Source organism: Phaseolus vulgaris, chromosome 7 (genome assembly GCF_051622355.1).
Source record: "Phaseolus vulgaris cultivar YP4 chromosome 7, ASM5162235v1, whole genome shotgun sequence".
NCBI lineage: Eukaryota > Viridiplantae > Streptophyta > Magnoliopsida > Fabales > Fabaceae > Phaseolus > Phaseolus vulgaris.
This window is the reverse complement of record NC_143504.1, coordinates 48,577,167-48,596,590: the sequence shown is the minus strand read 5'-3', so window position 1 is coordinate 48,596,590 and position 19,424 is coordinate 48,577,167. Positions and strand designations below refer to the sequence as shown.

The following is a 19,424-nucleotide window of genomic DNA, read 5'->3' as shown; positions in this document are numbered from 1 at the left end:
TTTATAATTAAGTATAATTTAATATTTAAAAATAAGAATCGTGAAAACATGACGGTTTATAAAACATTTACTTTTAACAATACTGCTGTGATATGAAATAAACATTCTGACTATTTATAAGATAATACATCTAAAACAAAATATAAAATTATGAAATCATTATTTGTTATGAAATATTTACTATATAATTACTAAATATTTACTATATAATTTAGTTAATTAAGCTTATCAAATTTAAAATTTATAAATTTATCCAACCCAAATTTAATTTTAATCAGCTGTAGTAAAAAAACTTCATTAATAACTACCCTTTTAACCCAACTAAATTCATAAAAATTGGATTGGGTTTTCAACCCGGTTCACAATTGTTTTCCATTCGCGATGGGTAGGCCATCCTCCACCATCGAAATCCCTCACGAACGCCACCGACACAACACTCGCCGCACACCGGACTTCGATACATCCGACGACTATCGCCGCCGTCGCAGCCCCAGCTATGACTCTTACGACCGCCCTACGGATCGCCGCCGCCGTTCGGAATCGCCTCAGCACAGAAACCCTAGATACGCCAATGGAACTCCCAACGACAACGCTCTGCCGAAGAAATTCGGTCGCCGAAACGGCGCGTATCTGGACCGCGACCGCGGGGATTGGCAGCGTCCCGATTCCGACTCCGACGAGGAGTTGAAGGGTTTGAACTACGAGGAATACCGAAGGCTCAAGCGCCAGAAGATGAGGAAGTTGCTGAAATACTGCATCTGGAACGTCACGCCCAGTCCTCCGCGGCGCGACGACGATGATCTAGAGGATTATAGCAAACCTGATGAAATCTCTGACCGAGACGACGTCGGTGGGAAGATTGACAAGGAGGTCAAACCAAGAGGAAAATCGAAATCGGAATCTGATTCTGAATCTGAAAAATCTATCAGCAGTGAATCAGACGATTCGCGTTCTAAGAAGAAGAGAAGGAAGAGTTCTGCTGGTTCTTCGAGGAGATCGTATAGTGATAGTGGGTCAGAATCTGAATCAGAGTCAGAATCAGAAGAAGAGGATCGTAGACGAAGGAAGAGTAGGAGGAATAGAAGAAAAAAAAGTAACAAGAGCAGCAGGAAGAGAAGATATAGCGATTCAGATGAGAGTGACGTGAGCGAGAGTGGTGATTCTGAAAGCAGTGGGAGAAAGAGGATGAAACGTTCTTCTTCAAGGTCTAGTTCGAAGCGTAGCAGAAAAGGAAAAAAGAAAACTTCTGAGACGGAAAGCGAGCCTGCTTATTCGGAGGAGGAGAATGGTTATGGTTCCGGTGATGCTGGTAAAGCTGCGATAGATGAGGTGTTGAACGCGGAGATTAATGCGGAGGCTGTGAAGTTAAAGGAATTGTTCGAGTCTCAGAAAAAACCCGCTTTGGACAACGAACCGGCTGTTGGGCCAATGCCGTTGCCGAGAGCTGAGGGGCATATCAGCTATGGTGGAGCGCTTAGGCCGGGTGAAGGTGATGCCATTGCACAGTATGTTCAACAAGGTAAGCGTATTCCGCGAAGAGGAGAAGTGGGTCTTTCTGCGGAGGAGATTCAGAAGTTTGAGAGTCTTGGTTATGTGATGAGTGGTAGTAGGCATCAGAGGATGAATGCCATTCGTATCAGGAAAGAAAACCAGGTTTATAGTGCTGAGGATAAACGTGCTTTGGCTATGTTTAACTATGAAGAGAAGGCCAAGAGGGAGCATAAGGTTATGGCTGATCTGCAGCGCCTTGTGCAACGCCACATTGGCCAGGATGTTGGTCCAACTCATGATCCTTTTGCTGCAAAAGCCTCCGATGGTGCTGATGCATGATCCCTAGTACTGATGTATGTTTACATTCTGTTATTTACTCTCTTTTTTCCTTTTTATGCTACTGGCTATGATTTTACATTTCTATGGGATTTATAGACTTGGAGAATAGATATAGATGGCATATTAAGACTGAGAAAGTAGAGGAAATTTACTGTCTTCTTTCTGTGTTATGTTTTGTTCTGTTCTTGTAGCTTGGGTAGAAAGTACATGATATACAGAAAGAAGTTTCATGATATTTTTTTTCTGTATGACTTGATGAACCATTGTTATAAGAATGACATGGCTGTTGTGGTCCCTTAAAATTTTCAGATAGACTTGGCTGCCGTTGTATCGAGCAACACCATTTTCTTTTCAAATTCAATACCCGATCCAACCCTCAATGTGTTTCACTTAACTATTTTGTGATCCCTAATTCATTGGGATTTTGACATATGATCTAATGAAAGTGAATTTTCTTGACCACTTGTTTGATTTTAGGAACCTTTTTCTGTGTAATATAGTTTTGAGAACTATATTACAATAGATTTGAGAACCTTACGTAAAGAAATGTGTGCAGGAGGAGCATGATATTATACCTTTTCTTTTGTTTTTAATATATTTTTGTGTGATGAAATGTTGTCTAGCAAAAATATGAAAAATGCTGCAAAATTAATGGGTGTGATGTGAAGGATGGTTTCTCTCAAATCCATCCTTGCCAGTTCAATAAAGTACTTTATTTTTTGTTCATGCACTTCATTCAAATCCCGTGGTTCAATAGCAAATTTTCACTTTTGGTTTAATAAGGAAAAGAGAAATCAAAGTAGCTTAAATGAATTGGAGGATCATTCTGACTATATAGGTCTGGCTAATGCTTAAGAAGACCAAGTGGCAGAAGTCTTAGGCTGTTACGATAGTAGAAGTTAATTTTTTTTATGCGCAATTTGTATGGATGAAGGAAGTAGATGAGCTGAGGAATCTTATGAGGGTTAATGGGGTGCTGGAGTAAGGACAACGATTTAAGTACACTTTTATATTCTCCAATGCCACAACCTCACTCTATAGAATATTATACCTTTTGGCCCATCATATTAAATTATTAGTTGTTTATGAGATGCTGCCAGAGTAGTATGATGGCACACTGTCAAAATGCACATTCTATTTTAATTATAAAAGTATTCATGCAGAGAAACAAGCACGCATTTTTTAAGTAAATTCTTCAAATGGTCTATAATTGATAGAAAGAAAGCAGTGTCTTGTTTAGAAAGTAGAAAAGTCCGTGCTGCATTAGCTGTACTCGCCTCGTCTGAAATTATTGTTTTGAGCACTTAAGGCTGTAGCTTCTGTTTCTCTTGTCGTTTTGACTGCTGGGGCTTTGCATGCTGGTGCTGTGAAGGTTTATGAGATTGTACTTGAAATAGCTTGCTAGCTGCTGCATGTAGTGGATGGAGTAGGTAATAGTCTCTTGAAGTGGAAGAATTACTTTCCTGGGTCTAATTTAATTGCTTCTCATACAAAACCAATTTACTTTGAATTGGACAATGGGTCACTCTTGCATTCCTATGAGTGCATACCATGCTCCTATATTAGTTTTTCCTAAAATCTGTGTAATGTGAAGCTGGACTGATTTGATTGTAGGTGGAGATTTTATATTAACTAAAAATATGATCCAATTTTAAGATATAAGTTGGTGCAAAAGTTGGTTGTGTGATGTTGAGTTAGATTTAATGGTTACTTTCTAAGTAAAAATCAACACTCTTGTTATTAAAAATCAGCTACGGCAGTGCCATGGTGGAAACCTGTGGTAGAGTTGTAGCTTGCCCGTCACAACATGATGGTGGTGATGAGGTTTTCCATTGCAATTGCTTTTGGCACAGATCAGAATGGCATTGCATAATGGACATGGCAGAAATCATATCTGAAAATTCCTAGGAAGAAGTTTCCGTCGGTGCAACCTGACCTTTAGAACCCCAATTTAAAAGAAAAGCAGTTTTAGGTCCTTTAGAACACCCAAGCCAATAAATTTAATAATTAAGTTTTATGTATCTCATAATTTTAATAATTTTCAAGAATATCTGTTAAAAATTATCATTCTATTTACTGCTTCTAATTTTTATTTTTTTTCGATTAAACACCCTTCCGTTTGATTTTTGCTCGTAACAAATCATTACTTTTGGGTTTGAATTTTGTTGGCAACAAATCATTACTTTTGGCTTCTCGTTTCCAACCTATAAATCAATTCACTCATTTACTCTCCAATCTTTTTCGCTCACAAGTCAATTTGTTTTTTCTCTCTATAAGAATTAGTCAATTAACTCCTTCACTCTCTAATATTTTTTAACTCGCAAGTCAATTTGTTCTTTCTCTCTAGAAGAATTAGTTCACCGATTGGAGAGAAAAGACGAGAGTTGATCGGTGCGATTTGGAGACAGGACGACGACAGCAAAATCAAATGGTAGGTACTTGAATAAAAATAAAGAACATTTGTTAATAGACTCCATTGAAAATGCTCAGATCTATTATGTATTAAATTTAAAAAACAAAAATGGTTTTGGTCAGACCTAATTTTTAAAAGAAGCTATTCAGGGTCCTTTATAATCAGACCCAAGCCCAATAAACTAAAAAAACGAAAACGATGACGAAGACCATGTCCAAAATTAAAAATTTAACTAGCCTTAAACGAACTAGTCGCCGCCGCTCCCAAGCCATTCCAGTGCTACCGTTGAGATGTGGTGCTGCCACTGCAAAAAACTGGTTAAACTTTAGCAGAATTCTAATAGATATATGGAAGCAAAAAACTGTTTTGGTTTAAAACTCGCTTTATTTTTTTAAAATAACTGGGTTTTGAACTTAAACTAGCTTTGGAAGTAGTTTCAGAATATAAAAACTGTTTCTTTGGAAAAAATTATGGATGTGGATTGGATTTTTAAATTCCAATCCTTACCTTGTTCAGGGTACTACCTACATTGCTTCTTTGAAACTAACTTCTTCAATTTGTTAGTTTAATATCTGCCTTGTTGTTTCGTTGGTTATTGGTTAAGGACCATTTTGAGGGGATTATGTAATTTCGAGTTTTGCTTGCAGTGGGTCTGTCTTTATGTTCTGGTGAATGGTTTCATTATGATTTGCTTATTGGGTCACACTTGAACAGTCTTGAGTATTTTATGTGGTGTTGTTGATGTTGCATCCAAGCTTGGCGTGTAATTTCTCTGATATGTCTATTAGACACATGGAGGATCACATACAGCGAAAAACAATCAATAGTTCGGAGTGAATGTTGTCTTTTCTGTCATCACGTCTCTGACTTACTCATTGTAACTCAAGTGTCTGAATGTCTTGTCTTTCGTCTGCTTCAAGAGTAAGGAAAAAATCTAGACTCCTACGATTTCCTTAGAAACAGCAACATTTATTTTCTAAATTATTTTCCAATCGAAACCTACATGTAAGCATTACAATTCCTTGTTTGGTAATCCTCAGTAAGATATCCATGTGAAGTTATTAAAACTATAGCTCAGCAATAGCCCTGGTGTTGTCTAGTCGTACAAGGATTAGTACATTGCCACTTCCTGTTTGTTATTGGATCTTACAAGGCGTATAAATATACGAAATTAAATATAAAAAGCTCTACACTTCAGCCACTATATAGATCGTAGAAGCACTTTCACAGGCAGCATATAAAAAGTATAATACATGAGCTGAGTGAGAAAAAATAAAAAATACGTTAACAACAATAACGATAACGGAAATACTGCTCCCACCGTATTACTACAAGGTTCCTGAGTACAGTTGTTTGTGTGCTTTTATGCTTTGTTTGGATTGAGTAGTGGAAAATTAAGAGTATTCTAATTATCTTTCTAAGAAACAACACATAATTAATTATGTATTCAACCTAATTGATTATCAACTATTTTGAATAACATAATCAATTAAGTGTTATGTTCTTTTTCAGTGGTAATCGATTAAGCATGGTAGAAAACTCACACAATGGTTAACTTGAGATAGAAGATGCAATGACAAACTCATTGCACTCTACTAACTCACGAAGTTTTCCAAGGCCACTCAAGCAAGACAGAAGTCTGTTTGAATAAAATGTTTGTTTCAAATGTATTGTGTGTTTTCCAGAATCATGCTTTTATATAACTTGTGAATGAACACATAATTTATGACCTAACAACAACGAGACAGTGCATTCATTTGTATTCATCATGTTCATGGTGATCAAAGAGATTATCTGTGTAAAGTCAGGAATATCTGAAATGGAATAACTGTGTTGTTGTCATGCATAGCAGTGGTGCAATGTAAAATCAATTCACTTTCAAAAAGTAAAGAAAAAGGAGGGTACAATGGTAGTATTTCACATACTATGACATGACTTTCTCTTCACTTATCTATCTTTTTTCTTCAATATTTAAAAGATTACTCATTCTTCTCTCCTCCCACTCCCTCACCCTTATCTTTGTCCTAATCCAAATGGGACGACACCCTCTGTGTCTCCCCAATCCAAAGAGAATGTTAATCTATTGTTGGACCTCATAAAACTTGCATTCAAGTTTAATCCTGAATATTACTACAATTTACACAATTGGTTTTATTTTATTTTATATAATTTTAAAAATATTTATTTTATTATTTTAATAATTGTTAAATATTTTAAATTGCAATATAAGATTATTTATAATTATTAAAACTTTTTTAAGAAAAAGTATTAAAATTCTCCATCAACAATTATTATTTCGGTTTATGTGTTTCTATCACATCGTATTACTCATCATACCTATATTGTTTCTCTGTAGATGTGATTTATATGTTAGGTGTTCACCTATTGTTTTTCAATTAATTTATATAAAAAGGACTCTTGGGGTTTACTCTCCGTAGTGTTTTCTTCTCCAGAAAGAATCATCTCGTTGAATTTGAGTTAGGAAGATGAGAATATTTCAACAGTCAATGAATTGGATGATCGAATATGTTTAATTAGACAATTATGATCAGATGTCCAAACAGTTCCAATGTAATTAAAATTGAAACTAAGATTAGGAATTAGTCTCTAGATGAACAACCACCACAAAATGCTTCCATTTCAAAAATAAAAACTCCATTCTTTGATAGCTCCTCAAATCCAGCTAGAGAGAGTCAGAGTTGGTGTTTCTTTCTCTGGTTTGTTGGTTTCTACTTCTTAAGGGTTTAAGTCATTATAAATCATATAAAGTATAAATTAAAATTGTCAATTTTTAACATTATTAGTTGAATGGAAAAATGTGACATGGTAGATTTAAAAAACTAAAAAAAATAGGATTGAAATTTGTATTAATAATAAAACGAGGGGCAGTGTGGTGAGAGAAGCAGTTATTCGGTTTGTTGTTTGATCCCGTGAGACTTTTCTTTTTCCAACCTTTGATGTAAAAAATAGTGATTGGGGCCATTGAGGTTTGACTTGAGACATATCATGATGAGGTAGCCAATGATGGTTACTTAGCCAAAAAGATTGATAAAGTTTGCTGGGAATCATAACACCATTTGATTTTGAAATGTCCACAGCATGGCAATAGTAGAAAAGATATTGGGTTGCAATTGCAAGAGATTGAGAATTGGTGTAGCAGAAAGAGGTAGATGAGAGTTTTATGCAGAAAGATGTGATGAACATATTTGATGTGTGGTGGTGGATGGGAAAAAGAAAAAGCCACATGGCATGTTGATGATCCAATTGAACTTAATTGTTGACAACTGCCTTGGATGACTTGGTACTTTCATCACATGGGTAGGCTAGGCTGGCAATACTTGTTGACAAAGCCTTATCAAACTCCATAAAGTCCAACATAACCCATACACTCTTTATTGCTCTTCTTAGAACTCATTGCTTACAAATATGCTCTCTTAGTGCTCTCATTACAAACACTAAATCTCATCAACCATCCCTTTCTTTATGCTTTCTAGTTTAAACCTTTTTTCCTCTCCAAATAAACAAACCATTTACACCACAAGCACACTAGGATATTAACCTCCATTTCCAACCAATGTTTTCTAGTTTATAACCTTTCAAAAACAATTCATGTTGGATCTATATTTCAATAAAAAATTATTGAAAAATATATATTAAAAGACATCAGTTTACAATTATATATTTTGAAAAAAAGTTATATTTGAAAATTATGATCTTATACATCTCACTTACATGTTTAGATTTATGTATTTGCATTGATTTGAAGAGATAACAATGTTAAAATTTGATAATTAATGTTAAATAAAATTTAGGAATTAATTTAATTTTTTTATTAATAATAAAAATTATTTTAATTTTTTTTTTAATTTATAAAATAATATCTAATTTAGTAAATATAATAACTAATTTTTTTTATTTCTAAAATTTACTTGTTATTTAATAATTTTTTTTTGTAGTTGTAGTGTACTATTGAATTTTTTTCTTAACAATAAATATATATATAATATTATCTTTTGTTATATAATCAATTATTTTTAAATATAGAAGGATTAATTTTGTATAAAATATTTTTTATTTTCTCAAATTAAACATACCTAAACCCACTCAACAATTATTTCTATTAATTTGATTTAACTTCCCTATATTCTTTTTACCTTTTCTTCTTCGTATTAAACACACCCTAATTAATGGATATCTAGAACGAAGTTCAAAAAACCATTTTACTATCTACAAATATAAATATAGTAATATTATCTTTTAAAAATAAGAAATTATATATATATATATATATATACTTTATTAACCATTGTGATGGTTTTATTTTTTCATTTTCTAACCCAGTTTGTAAATCAATCATATTTATATATTTTAGTTTTTTTCTCACTATTTTGAATATTTTTATTTTTCTTATTTTTTAAACAAATAAATCAATATAACCCCTTCAATTAAATTTATAGTGATAATATTATTATAATAACACATTGCTCATTCTACGAGTCACTCCTCTCAATAGAAGTAAACCTTATATGATAATTTATTATTTATGTCAGATGTATTTATAAGAAAAATAATAAATATTGTTGAAAACAAGTATAAATTAAATATTTTTTCATTATTATCATATAACACATTTTTTTGACTTAATAAAGTCAAGGCATTGAGTTAGAAGTCTAATCACTTTAATTAATGTATTAAAAAATAATAATATGTGAATTTGTATGTTTAAAGATTATGAAACAAATAAACTATACTTTAATTTTCTTAAACAAACTCAAAACATCGGTTAATTAAGAAAATGATTTAAGTAATCAAGATATTTACTAAAACTGGTTATTGATTTGATTAAAAAGAATCACATAATTTCTATAATGTTTCCGAAGGGTAGCCAGCTGAACTTGTTTTTATTTTATTGGCAGAGAGTTATTCTAATTACTCTTAAAAAAATATATTTATTCATGAAATTTAAAGAGCTATCAATATACAAAATTATTAAATTAAAATTAAAATACTATTTTATAAACTAATATCTAATATAGTTTTTATTATTAATAAAAAATTTAAAAATAATATTTAATTAGCTACTAGTCTATAGTTAATACATTCTTACACCATTGCTCCCAAAAAAAAAATTCTCTTTTATGATTATTTCTCGAACTTTTTTATATTAATTAAATAATCAACCCACGATACATATAAAATTTAAATATTTATATTAATTAAAAAACTAATATAGTAAATCATATTTTCAATATAGATTGCTCATAAAATGATAACACACAACACAAAAGTTTTTATAGTATTAGATAGTATAGTATTCTATCTAAAGAAGTATTTAATGTGCAAGGTAAATAATAAATCAAAGAAAAACTCTATTTTTTATAAAACTGATAAGAAAAAGTATGTTTTAGCAAGTTATATATATAAAAACCAATTATAGATTTAGTGTTAGGACAAGAGGCTCAATATGAATCACTAAAGTTCTTTAACTAAATTTCACTACTAAAGGCAAAGAAAAGACCTTGAACAGGGTTGGATTTAATGTACCGAAGGACATGTTGTGTCGCTTGATGGTGATAAATAGTTGGATTTTGAAAAAATTGGCTAAGAAGATGAACGACGAAACTAAGATCTGGTCGAGTGTTGCTAAGATTCAAAAGTCTCCCAACAAGTCTTCGATAAGATTCAACATCATACAGAGGATCATCAGTGGTGAGGAACAACTTGAGATCCTTCGAAAGAGGAGTATGACATGGTTTATAACCAAACATTCCAGAATCAGTAAAAATATCCAAAGCATATTTTCTTTGACAAAGGTGGATCCCATTTTTGATCAAGCAACTTCTAACCTAAGAAAGTATTTCAATTCCCCTAAATCTTTGATTTTGAAGGTTTTGTTGAGAGCTTGTTTTACTTCTTCAATTTCAGCCAAGGAATTTCCAGGAAGAATAACATCATCTACATACACAAACAAAGTGGTGAAAACAACATCTCTTTTCTTAATAAAAAGGTAGTGATGAAATTTAGATTGAATGAAACCAATAGAAATAAGGAAAAATTAAAGTTTGGCAAACCATTGTCTGTTAGCTTGCTTTAAGCCATATAAGAACTTAATTAGTTTACAAACCTAATTTGATTGACATTGTGACTGGAATTGTCTTGAAGAGGACTTAACAATTTTTGTATCTTGTAAGACGAAATTTGTTAATTGTCTTTCTTGTTGTATAACCAAATAAAACACACAATTTATACCAGGAAGAGGCTCCATTAGAAGAACTTGAGTCTTGATCGTGTTGTAAATCTCATTCAAACCCTTGAGGAAGCACATCACATATTCATATTCCCTATATTTTGTAGTAACTTTGGACAAAGAACAACTGCAAGGGGTCTTGCAAACATAATCAGGTATTGGCCTCAGGAACTCCAATTCTTTCCAAAGAATCTTCAAATCCGTGTAAAATTGGGTTATGTTTTGCTCTCCTTGTTTGACAAGTGAATCTCTTGCAGCAAGTTAGAAATTCTAAAGTAATCCCCTTTAGAAAATCTCTCCTTCAAGTCTTCCCAAAGAACTTTTGCAGCATCAATGTAAACGACGCTCTCGGGTATCTGTGTCGAAAGAGTGAGTTATCCAAGACAAGATCATCATATTGCATCTCTCCCACGCCTCATAGGTTGGATTGTCCTGTTTAGGAATCTTGATATTGCCGTCAACGAATTTTAATTTGTTTTTCAAAAGGAGGGCGTGACACATGCTTCTACTCCATGAGTGATAGTTGATTTCACTAAGTTGAGGTGAGATAAGAATCATCCCTGGATTTTCTCTGGGATGCAGATAATAAAGGCTCAAAAGATTTGTAACAGGATTCATCTTATGAGATTTGGTTGTGGAGGATTCCATTTAAGAAAAAAAAAACAAAAAGAAAGAACCAACAAGAAACCGAAAAACGAAGAGAAGGAAAGAACCGAAAGAGAAGCTTTAAGAAATTAAAAAAAGAAGAAGCAAAAGACACAAGAAATAAGCAAAAGAAATAAGAAAGACATACCACAAACAATAAAAAAGGAAGAAAGGACAGCTGAAACATAAGAAACTTTAACCTGTTATGATATCATATTAAATATAGTATTCCATCTAAAAAAAGTATTTAATGTACAAAGATCAAAGAATAAACCAAAGAAAAACTTATATTAACTATGTATTCCTTCTAATAGAAGTATTTAATGTTTAAGGTCCATAAAATCAAAGAATAAACTAAAGAAAAACTATCTCTGTTTTTGTAAAACAGGAAATATACAATAACATAACTTACAATATTATAAATATTATAGAAATGGATTTTTCATGTAAGTTATAGAACTAATTGACATAAAAAAAAAGTCATATTGTTTATGTTCGTTAGGATTATAATCGATATAAAGGTTGTTGTTTCAAAAATATTTCTTTGGATTTATTCATTTTCTTCCGTCTAGAAAGTTAAAAAATTATACATATCAATTCTCATATAGACTTATAACTTATACACACATTAAATATAAAAAATAGATAAAATTTATATATAAATATAAAACAACTTACAAAATAGTAACAAAATGTATCATTACATTATAAAAACAGTAAGAAAATGTATCATTACATTATTAAAACGTACAAATTATGATAAATATTTAAAAGTACACCATAATATAAAAAGTCACACTTTTTATATATTAGTTATGACATAAAAAAAATCATCAAATAAAAATAATTTTTAGAGACCAAAATAATTAATTACAATAATAACTAAATAATAACAAAATGTATCATTACATTATAAAAATTATAAAAACAGTAAGAAAATGTATCATTACATTATTAAAACTTACAAATTATCATAAATATTTAAAAGTACACCATAATATAAAAAGTCACACTTTCTATATATTAGTTATGACATTAAAAAAAATCATCAAATAGAAATAATTTTTAGAGACCATTGCAATAGTAACTAAATTAAAAACAATTTTAGAAACTAAAAAAAGTTTTGGTTTCTAAATTAGTTTATATTATTGTGAAATAGTTTCTAAATTGGTATCTAGTTAGCTACCAAGGTTTTAACTACCAATTATTTAGATTCTAAATTTGGTAGCAAATTGCTAATTAGATATCAATTTAGAAACTATCTAACTATAATGGAAACTAATTTAGAAACCAAAAATTTATTTAGTCCCTAAAATGGTCTCTAATTTAGTCACTATAACAACTAATTATTTTTTTGTCTCTAAAATTGGTTTCTATTTCATGATTTTTTTTGTAGTGTGATTTTATAATTAATATAAAAAAATATTTTTTTAAAACATTGTATTGGATTCATTTATTTTTCTTCCTATAGACAATAAAAAAATTATACAGGTAAATTATGCACCACAAGAAAATCATTAAATAAAAATTTAATTTTAGAGACAAAAAAGAATTAGTTGTTATAATGACTAAATTAGAAACCATTTTAAAGACTAAAAAAATTATTAGTTTCTAAATAGGTATCACTATCAAGTTTTTTACTACCAAATTTAGAATCTAAATAATTGGTAGTTAATTAGATATCAATTTAAAAATTATTTATCAATAATAGAAACTAATTTAGAAACCAATAACTTTTTAGTTTTTAAAATGTTATTTAATTTAGTCAATATAACAATTAATTATTTTTTATTTAATAATTTTCTTATTTACTATTATAAATATTTAAAAAAGTTACATATTCTCTGTCAGTTATCAAGCTATTACTTTCTAAACATAATGTATTAGTAGAATTAAATGAAATAACATAAACAAAAATAAATTAAAGAATCAGTTTCTTAAATGTTCTCACTTGAACCGTTTACAGAAAAATCAAGGTCAATCCATAATTCTACTTACAGAAGATCTCATCAATCAACTTCTTTTGTGTTTTACCACTTTATTCACTTTTTGTTTTAGTAAATTCATTTAGATTGGAGTCCCTTCCTTTTATATTTTGTTTAAAAAAATAGTTTTCAAATAATTTATCTGAATTTGTTTTAAAATCAATTTTAAAACAGTTTTCTTACACGGTCCGAATTTTAAACAATTCTTTTATGTAAACAACAAAAGACCAACAATTATCTCGGTCACAACCAGAAGCACGTGTAATTGGTGGAATCTCTAAAATTGACAAAGAAACAAATACAACAAACGATGGAAAGGAAAGAAATAGAGAAAAAACATTAATAATTATATTCATGTTTATCTTTGAAATATTATAAGAAAAACAAAAATACCATTTCTATGGATATATTTCTTTTATCATGCATTGAATTTGATTAGTAGAATCCATGACAAGCGTCTTTATTTGTATTGAGAAGGAAATTATCATTAACTAAGCTATACTCAACCTACTAAAGCATATGCTTATTTTTAAGATCCAAATATTGTGATAATCTTGGTATTTCTTTCATGTGAGTGTGGCACCACATGTTTGGAGGCCAATTAAAGAAGAACATATATTAAGGACTTTTTGTTATAACATCTCCAAAGTTTTTAATTTGTTACACTGTTCCAAAAGATTATACCCTCAACATTACGTCCTCTTCCATTTTGAACGATTCTCATTTTTTTTACATAGTTTCGTTTTGTAGTTAATCGTTGAAAATCTAACGTTTACCAGATATAAGAAATTTTCATATTATATAAATATATATAAATCTTATTTTATAAAGGTTGAATTAAACTTAAAGTTCACTTTTTTATAAAGTATGAGAATTATTTATAGAGTTTATCTCAAGTATAACTTCCCTTATTACTCGAAGAACTAATTAGATTGTCCTCTGACGAGTTGGGCGTTGCTTAAAAGAGTTGATTTGCTATTGACTTTTATTATTGAGGATAACAAAAACATCTTTAATCACTCAAAAATTTCATATATTTGAAGAAGTTTTTAAGAAATTTTAGAGTTTTATAAAAAATCGTTTTCTGATATAGCATAGATTGATTTAAAAGTCTAAAAGTATTTTAGAAAGAATGATAACATTTGATACCAAATTCAAAAGAACAATATATAGTCTAAAACAAACATAATTATTAAGAAAGTCTAAAGTTTATCGGCACACGCATTCCCTTCACGAAAAATATGAGTAACCCTAAACCTGATTTTTCTACAGTTACTAAGACAAGTATTCCATCGATTACGAAACACCCAAAGAACATTTGTCCTAGCAGGTAAATGTAGCACAAACCAAGACAGAGTCACATTCCAGTCAGACATTAGTAAGACCCAACTTTTGAGCTTTCTTCAAAACATATATAACTCCATAAAATTCAGCAATTAAAGCCGTTTGAACGTCAAGAAATGCAGAGTTTGATAAGTTGACTAATTTAGGATTTATTCATTGGTATAATAAGCTTTCATCTAGTCTGTTTTTAGAATTCTTTATTAACAGGTATAGTCTATCATGTATCGTTTTTGTTAACATATGAGTTTTGGTCTAGTCCTCCCATATTTTTTGTATTTATTTTTTTAATAATATTTTTTTTCTTCATGTGATGGTAAATGATTGTTGTTACTTGAAGTGTTAGCCTAACTGAGATGTCAAATAACTTAATAATACTTAAGATGAAAATTTTTTATAATAAAAAAAAAATCTAAAGCTTATACTAGAAAAAAAAATCAGTATTATGATTAATTTATCACTGTCTTAGAAAGTTATTCACGATTATCCTATTTCACGAGTCTTGTCAATCTGGCATCTGACTTGTGTTTCACAGTCGTGTCTGTGCAATATACCCAGCCTGCCAACTAGGAATCAGATTCAAGGATGACATTTTGTGGAACACACTTTTGATGATGAATTCTTGCCATGGCAGAATTTCCCATTTGTTTTGCCATTACGATTTTTCTTCCCTCAAAGTCATTCCAATTTCGTGGTGATCAATTCATGATTTAAGAATGAGAACCTAGTAAAAAAAAGCATTCAGAATATCTACCAGCACTAGAGTTTTGTCTGTTTAGTGTTACTACAAAATTAAAAGATGGGGCCAATTCCCATATTCTAGTACTTCTCAAATCATCAACACCCATCACATTATGCTTATAACCCTTCCCCCACTTTCCTCTTAAAAGGTAAAAAAAGGTCTCAACAATCAATCAAACACTTCACTCAAGATTTTCATTCAATAAAACAAGGTTAGTAGGGAATATATGTGTTTATTTTTTTAATATAATTAAGCCTTGAGTCTGATGATAATTAATCTATATTAATATGATGACAATAAAATATCAAACAGTTTGTTTGGCCATTTTCTGAAATATAATTGTTTTTTGGTGGGACAAGTAATCCTAGTTTGGTAAGACAAAGATGTTTCATAATGTCATGAAATTAATTATTGGACATGATAGTCAAACGGTCTGTGGCACAACACCTTAAGAAGATCTTCGAAAAATAGTCTCAATGGGTGCATTAAGGTTATCGCATAAAGAGATGGTTTCTTGTGCAAGCAACCTTGATTTATTTAAATTCTAATTAGGGTGAAACCAAACTTCACCCAATTAGTTATTTATGGGATTCCAAGACTTTGAATACATTATAGATATATAAAAACATTTTATGCAAGTGAGTATAAATATAATTTTATTGATTACGTAAAAAATACTTCAACATAAAGTCTATTTCTTAACATAATATCCAAATCATTTAGAGTTTATCATAACAAGAATTAGAATTTATTGATCTTATTAGATCACCGCACATCACTTACTATTAAAATAGTAAAAAAAAAAATGTATTTGCAATTTAGGTGCATATTTGCAATTATCTAATTTTATAAATCTAAAAATTTATAATATAGGATTATGTCTTAACATTTTAACTTTATTCCTGTTTTTATTTAAAAACTGGTTCTTATATTTAAATCAAATTAATTAATTTAAAATTACGGTTTAGTAAATGTAAATAAGCAAAAATTAAATACAATATATTATAACAATAACCAATTGTCTCCATAATGGATTATTTAAATAATTTAGTTTTCATAACTATATTTTGGGTAGGTCTGGAGATCTTAAACAGTGTCACACTAATTATGTTTAAATTCTAGATTGATTCTGTAAATGATGCCTAATTCAGATTAATACTTTGAATAAAAAAATTATGTTATCGTTAGGGATCGAGACCTAGAAATTTATTAAGATGACTCGTCTTTTTTCTTTTTGTCGGTCGGTCCAAAATAGAGGAAACTTGGACTGACCGGCTTCATCAAAGAAATAGTTCAACCCCTCCGGACAGACGAAGACTCTAAAAAATTTCTGCTTAAAGTTTTTTTGAGAGGAGGAGAAGGAACCATAAAGGAGGTTTCTCGACCGACCGACTAGTGAATGCCACAAAACCGATTTGGCCGGGGTAGGAGGCATAATAGCTTAGGAAAGATGAAGGAGTAGGAGACAGACGAAACACATCACAAATGATGCGAAAGGCTTGGATAGACGCTTTGGATGCAGTTGGGTGGGAGACACATTGAGTGCCCGAAGGACACTCATCGTGAAATTATCGAAAGGGAGGGAGACATGAAGGTCAGAGAACAAACAATAATACATGTAAAAAAAGGGTCGCTCAATAGGAGACCGAGCGGAACACACCACATCAGTCATCCAACAAGGTTCGATACCAATGGCATCTATACTAACGTCATGCTTCAGAACACCAATGGCATCTATACTAACGTCATGCTTCAAAAAATTGGCAATCCCGATCACCTTTGGATCCACCCAGTCAAGCCCCTACGGGGGCGACTATCCAGGGGAACTCGACAGATCAGAAGCACTGGCTGGGTCATCTCCCCTTACCACCGTTTGAATCGCCCCGACCGACAGAACCTCGATCGTGGAAGACTTGGACGAAGTAGAAGACGGAAGAGGAGAAGGGGGAGCTGAAGAGGAGGACGTGGGACGAGACAGAGAAGACATGACTAACCTTTTAGAAGACTCAAAGGGAGGTCGACAAAGAAGAGCGGTCGGGAACACAAGAGATCACTCGGGTGTTGGATCGAGAAAGCGCAAGAGCAGTAACTCGACACTATTAGGACCTCTATTTATAACCTGAGGGGTCTTGGAATACGGAACGTCACAGTCATCTCAACCGTTAGATCCAACGATCTGCGTCGATTGGCACAAAAAAAAAACCCTCATTAATGAGGGTCACGTCATGCGCGTAGGCATCGCCTAACATCACATCAGACCTTGAAAAATACAACCGTCACACCAGGCCCAACCGAGGGATCCAACCGCCACCACAAACCTCAAGAAGATCAACCGATGCATCAATCTCTTCGGATTAACCATCCTCGAGCTTGGGGGGCAAGTGTACTGGGCCGACTGAGTTCCTACGACCTGTATCTATAAGGCCGACCGACACCATGAATCCAATTACGCTCAAGCAAGATCTGCAAGACTAATCAAATGATTAGGAGTTAGGTAATGCAACCCTAATCGCAGTCCAACTCCTTAATTCAGCCCAATAAGGAAAGCCTACTAAGGTAATGTAAATAGGTACAAAATCCAAGAACCAGGTACGTCATTATCTACCGTGCTCTAACTATCGAGTGTCGAACCCCTTTGCTGACTTAAGTGTTGGAGTGTCTTCTGTAGGTACCTCCATTCGATGCTCACGAGATGATCGAGAGCCAATGAGTATGGATTACCAAAAGACCAAGGAATTGAGCGAGCAGAGGAAAGGAAGAAGCTTGTGGGAAGAGTAATTAAAATACACGTCGATCGACCAATGAGGAGTCTCAATAGTTCTCTCGACCAACCCGTACGAAAAGAAATTCAAAATAAGTGACATTTTAACCTAAATTAAGTAATGCTTTGAGTTTCAACGAAATGATAAAATTTTATTCTAGTTTTATCTCTGATAAATAATTAATAAGATGATTTTGTATTGCTGTGTGCATTAATTTTTCTGCAACTAATAGAGATAATTTAGTTAAATTGTTTCATTCATTACGTTATCCATTATTTTTTTATCATCACGAAAAATCTTTAAATGTAAAAATAGATGGAGTTTTATTGATATTTAATACGTGTGAATTTTCATAAAAAAACTAAAGTTATTATTAAACACAATCAGTATAAAAAATTATATTTTGACCAATTTACAAAAGTTAGTTCATATACATGACAATTCTTCGGGAATGTATTTAATTACAATCTAACAAATTAATTGGCAAATAATTATATTCGTTAAACATAGTTATTATTAACATTAATAAATATAATAAAGACTGAATTGGAGTTTGAAATGACGAGTTTTGTAAATCATAGTGACAAAACCTCCAGTAATACAAATAACGAAAATATTGCGAAGATAGTAAAAAAATGTTAATTAAAGGACTATGACACTTTCTCTTCTTTTTTTTGTGTGTGTTTATTAAGGATGTAAAAATAAATTTGAAAATACAATGGAATTTACTTAATAAATTTTTATGTGATATGCATTGTTAACCAATTTTTTTTTATACAAAATTCAAGAAGAATTCATCCAATTACTACATCATATAATATTAATGAACAATAGTGATATTAACCATAAAAATGATGCAGAAATCTCCCAAATGATAGATTCGACAGTACCATTTTGTTTTAAACTATTGTTGACTAATGTAAGAGTTTAATGAAGAAGTATTATAGTGTAAACTAATTTTATATGGCCAATTAATAAAAAGTCATTCATGATATAACTTTTGAAAGAATTAAAGTAAAGGTTAACAAATCAATCATATATAATAATTTGTGATTGAATAACAATATATTTTTAACATTAACTTATTTTCAGTAATGACAATAATAGGAAACAAAATTAATTCCTCGATATTTAAGGGCTATTTTTTTTTATACAGACTGTCTTGTTAATCATACATCTAATGTGATGTTTAAAGAGGAAGATTATTTTTCAATTAGCATGTCTCACCATCTTACTAAACTAACTTAATTCTTTTAAGTAAGTTTACTTTGTCTTTTAGACGAAAAGAATTGGAAGAGAAAGAAGAGAGTTGAGTATGGAGAAAATAGAAACATCACAGAATAAGGAGAAGAAAAGTCAAAATTTACCTTACAAGTGTTAAGGATCTTATGAAGCATGTGTAAGGGTCACAAAACTTGTAGATGAGACTTCTGGTGTATGATATTGATATCTCAATATT

At 31.2% G+C, this 19,424-nt stretch overlaps 1 protein-coding gene across 1 annotated transcript; it reads left to right on the top strand.

Moving 5' to 3' along the window:
- The first annotated feature begins 331 nt into the window (after nt 1-331).
- Nucleotides 332-2,142, top strand: LOC137829725 (Ras-induced vulval development antagonist protein). Its single transcript, XM_068636610.2, has one exon. The coding sequence runs from the start codon at nt 382-384 to the stop codon at nt 1,828-1,830; it is 1,449 nt and encodes a 482-aa protein (XP_068492711.2). The 5' UTR covers nt 332-381; the 3' UTR covers nt 1,831-2,142.
- The last annotated feature ends 17,282 nt before the right edge of the window (nt 2,143-19,424 follow it).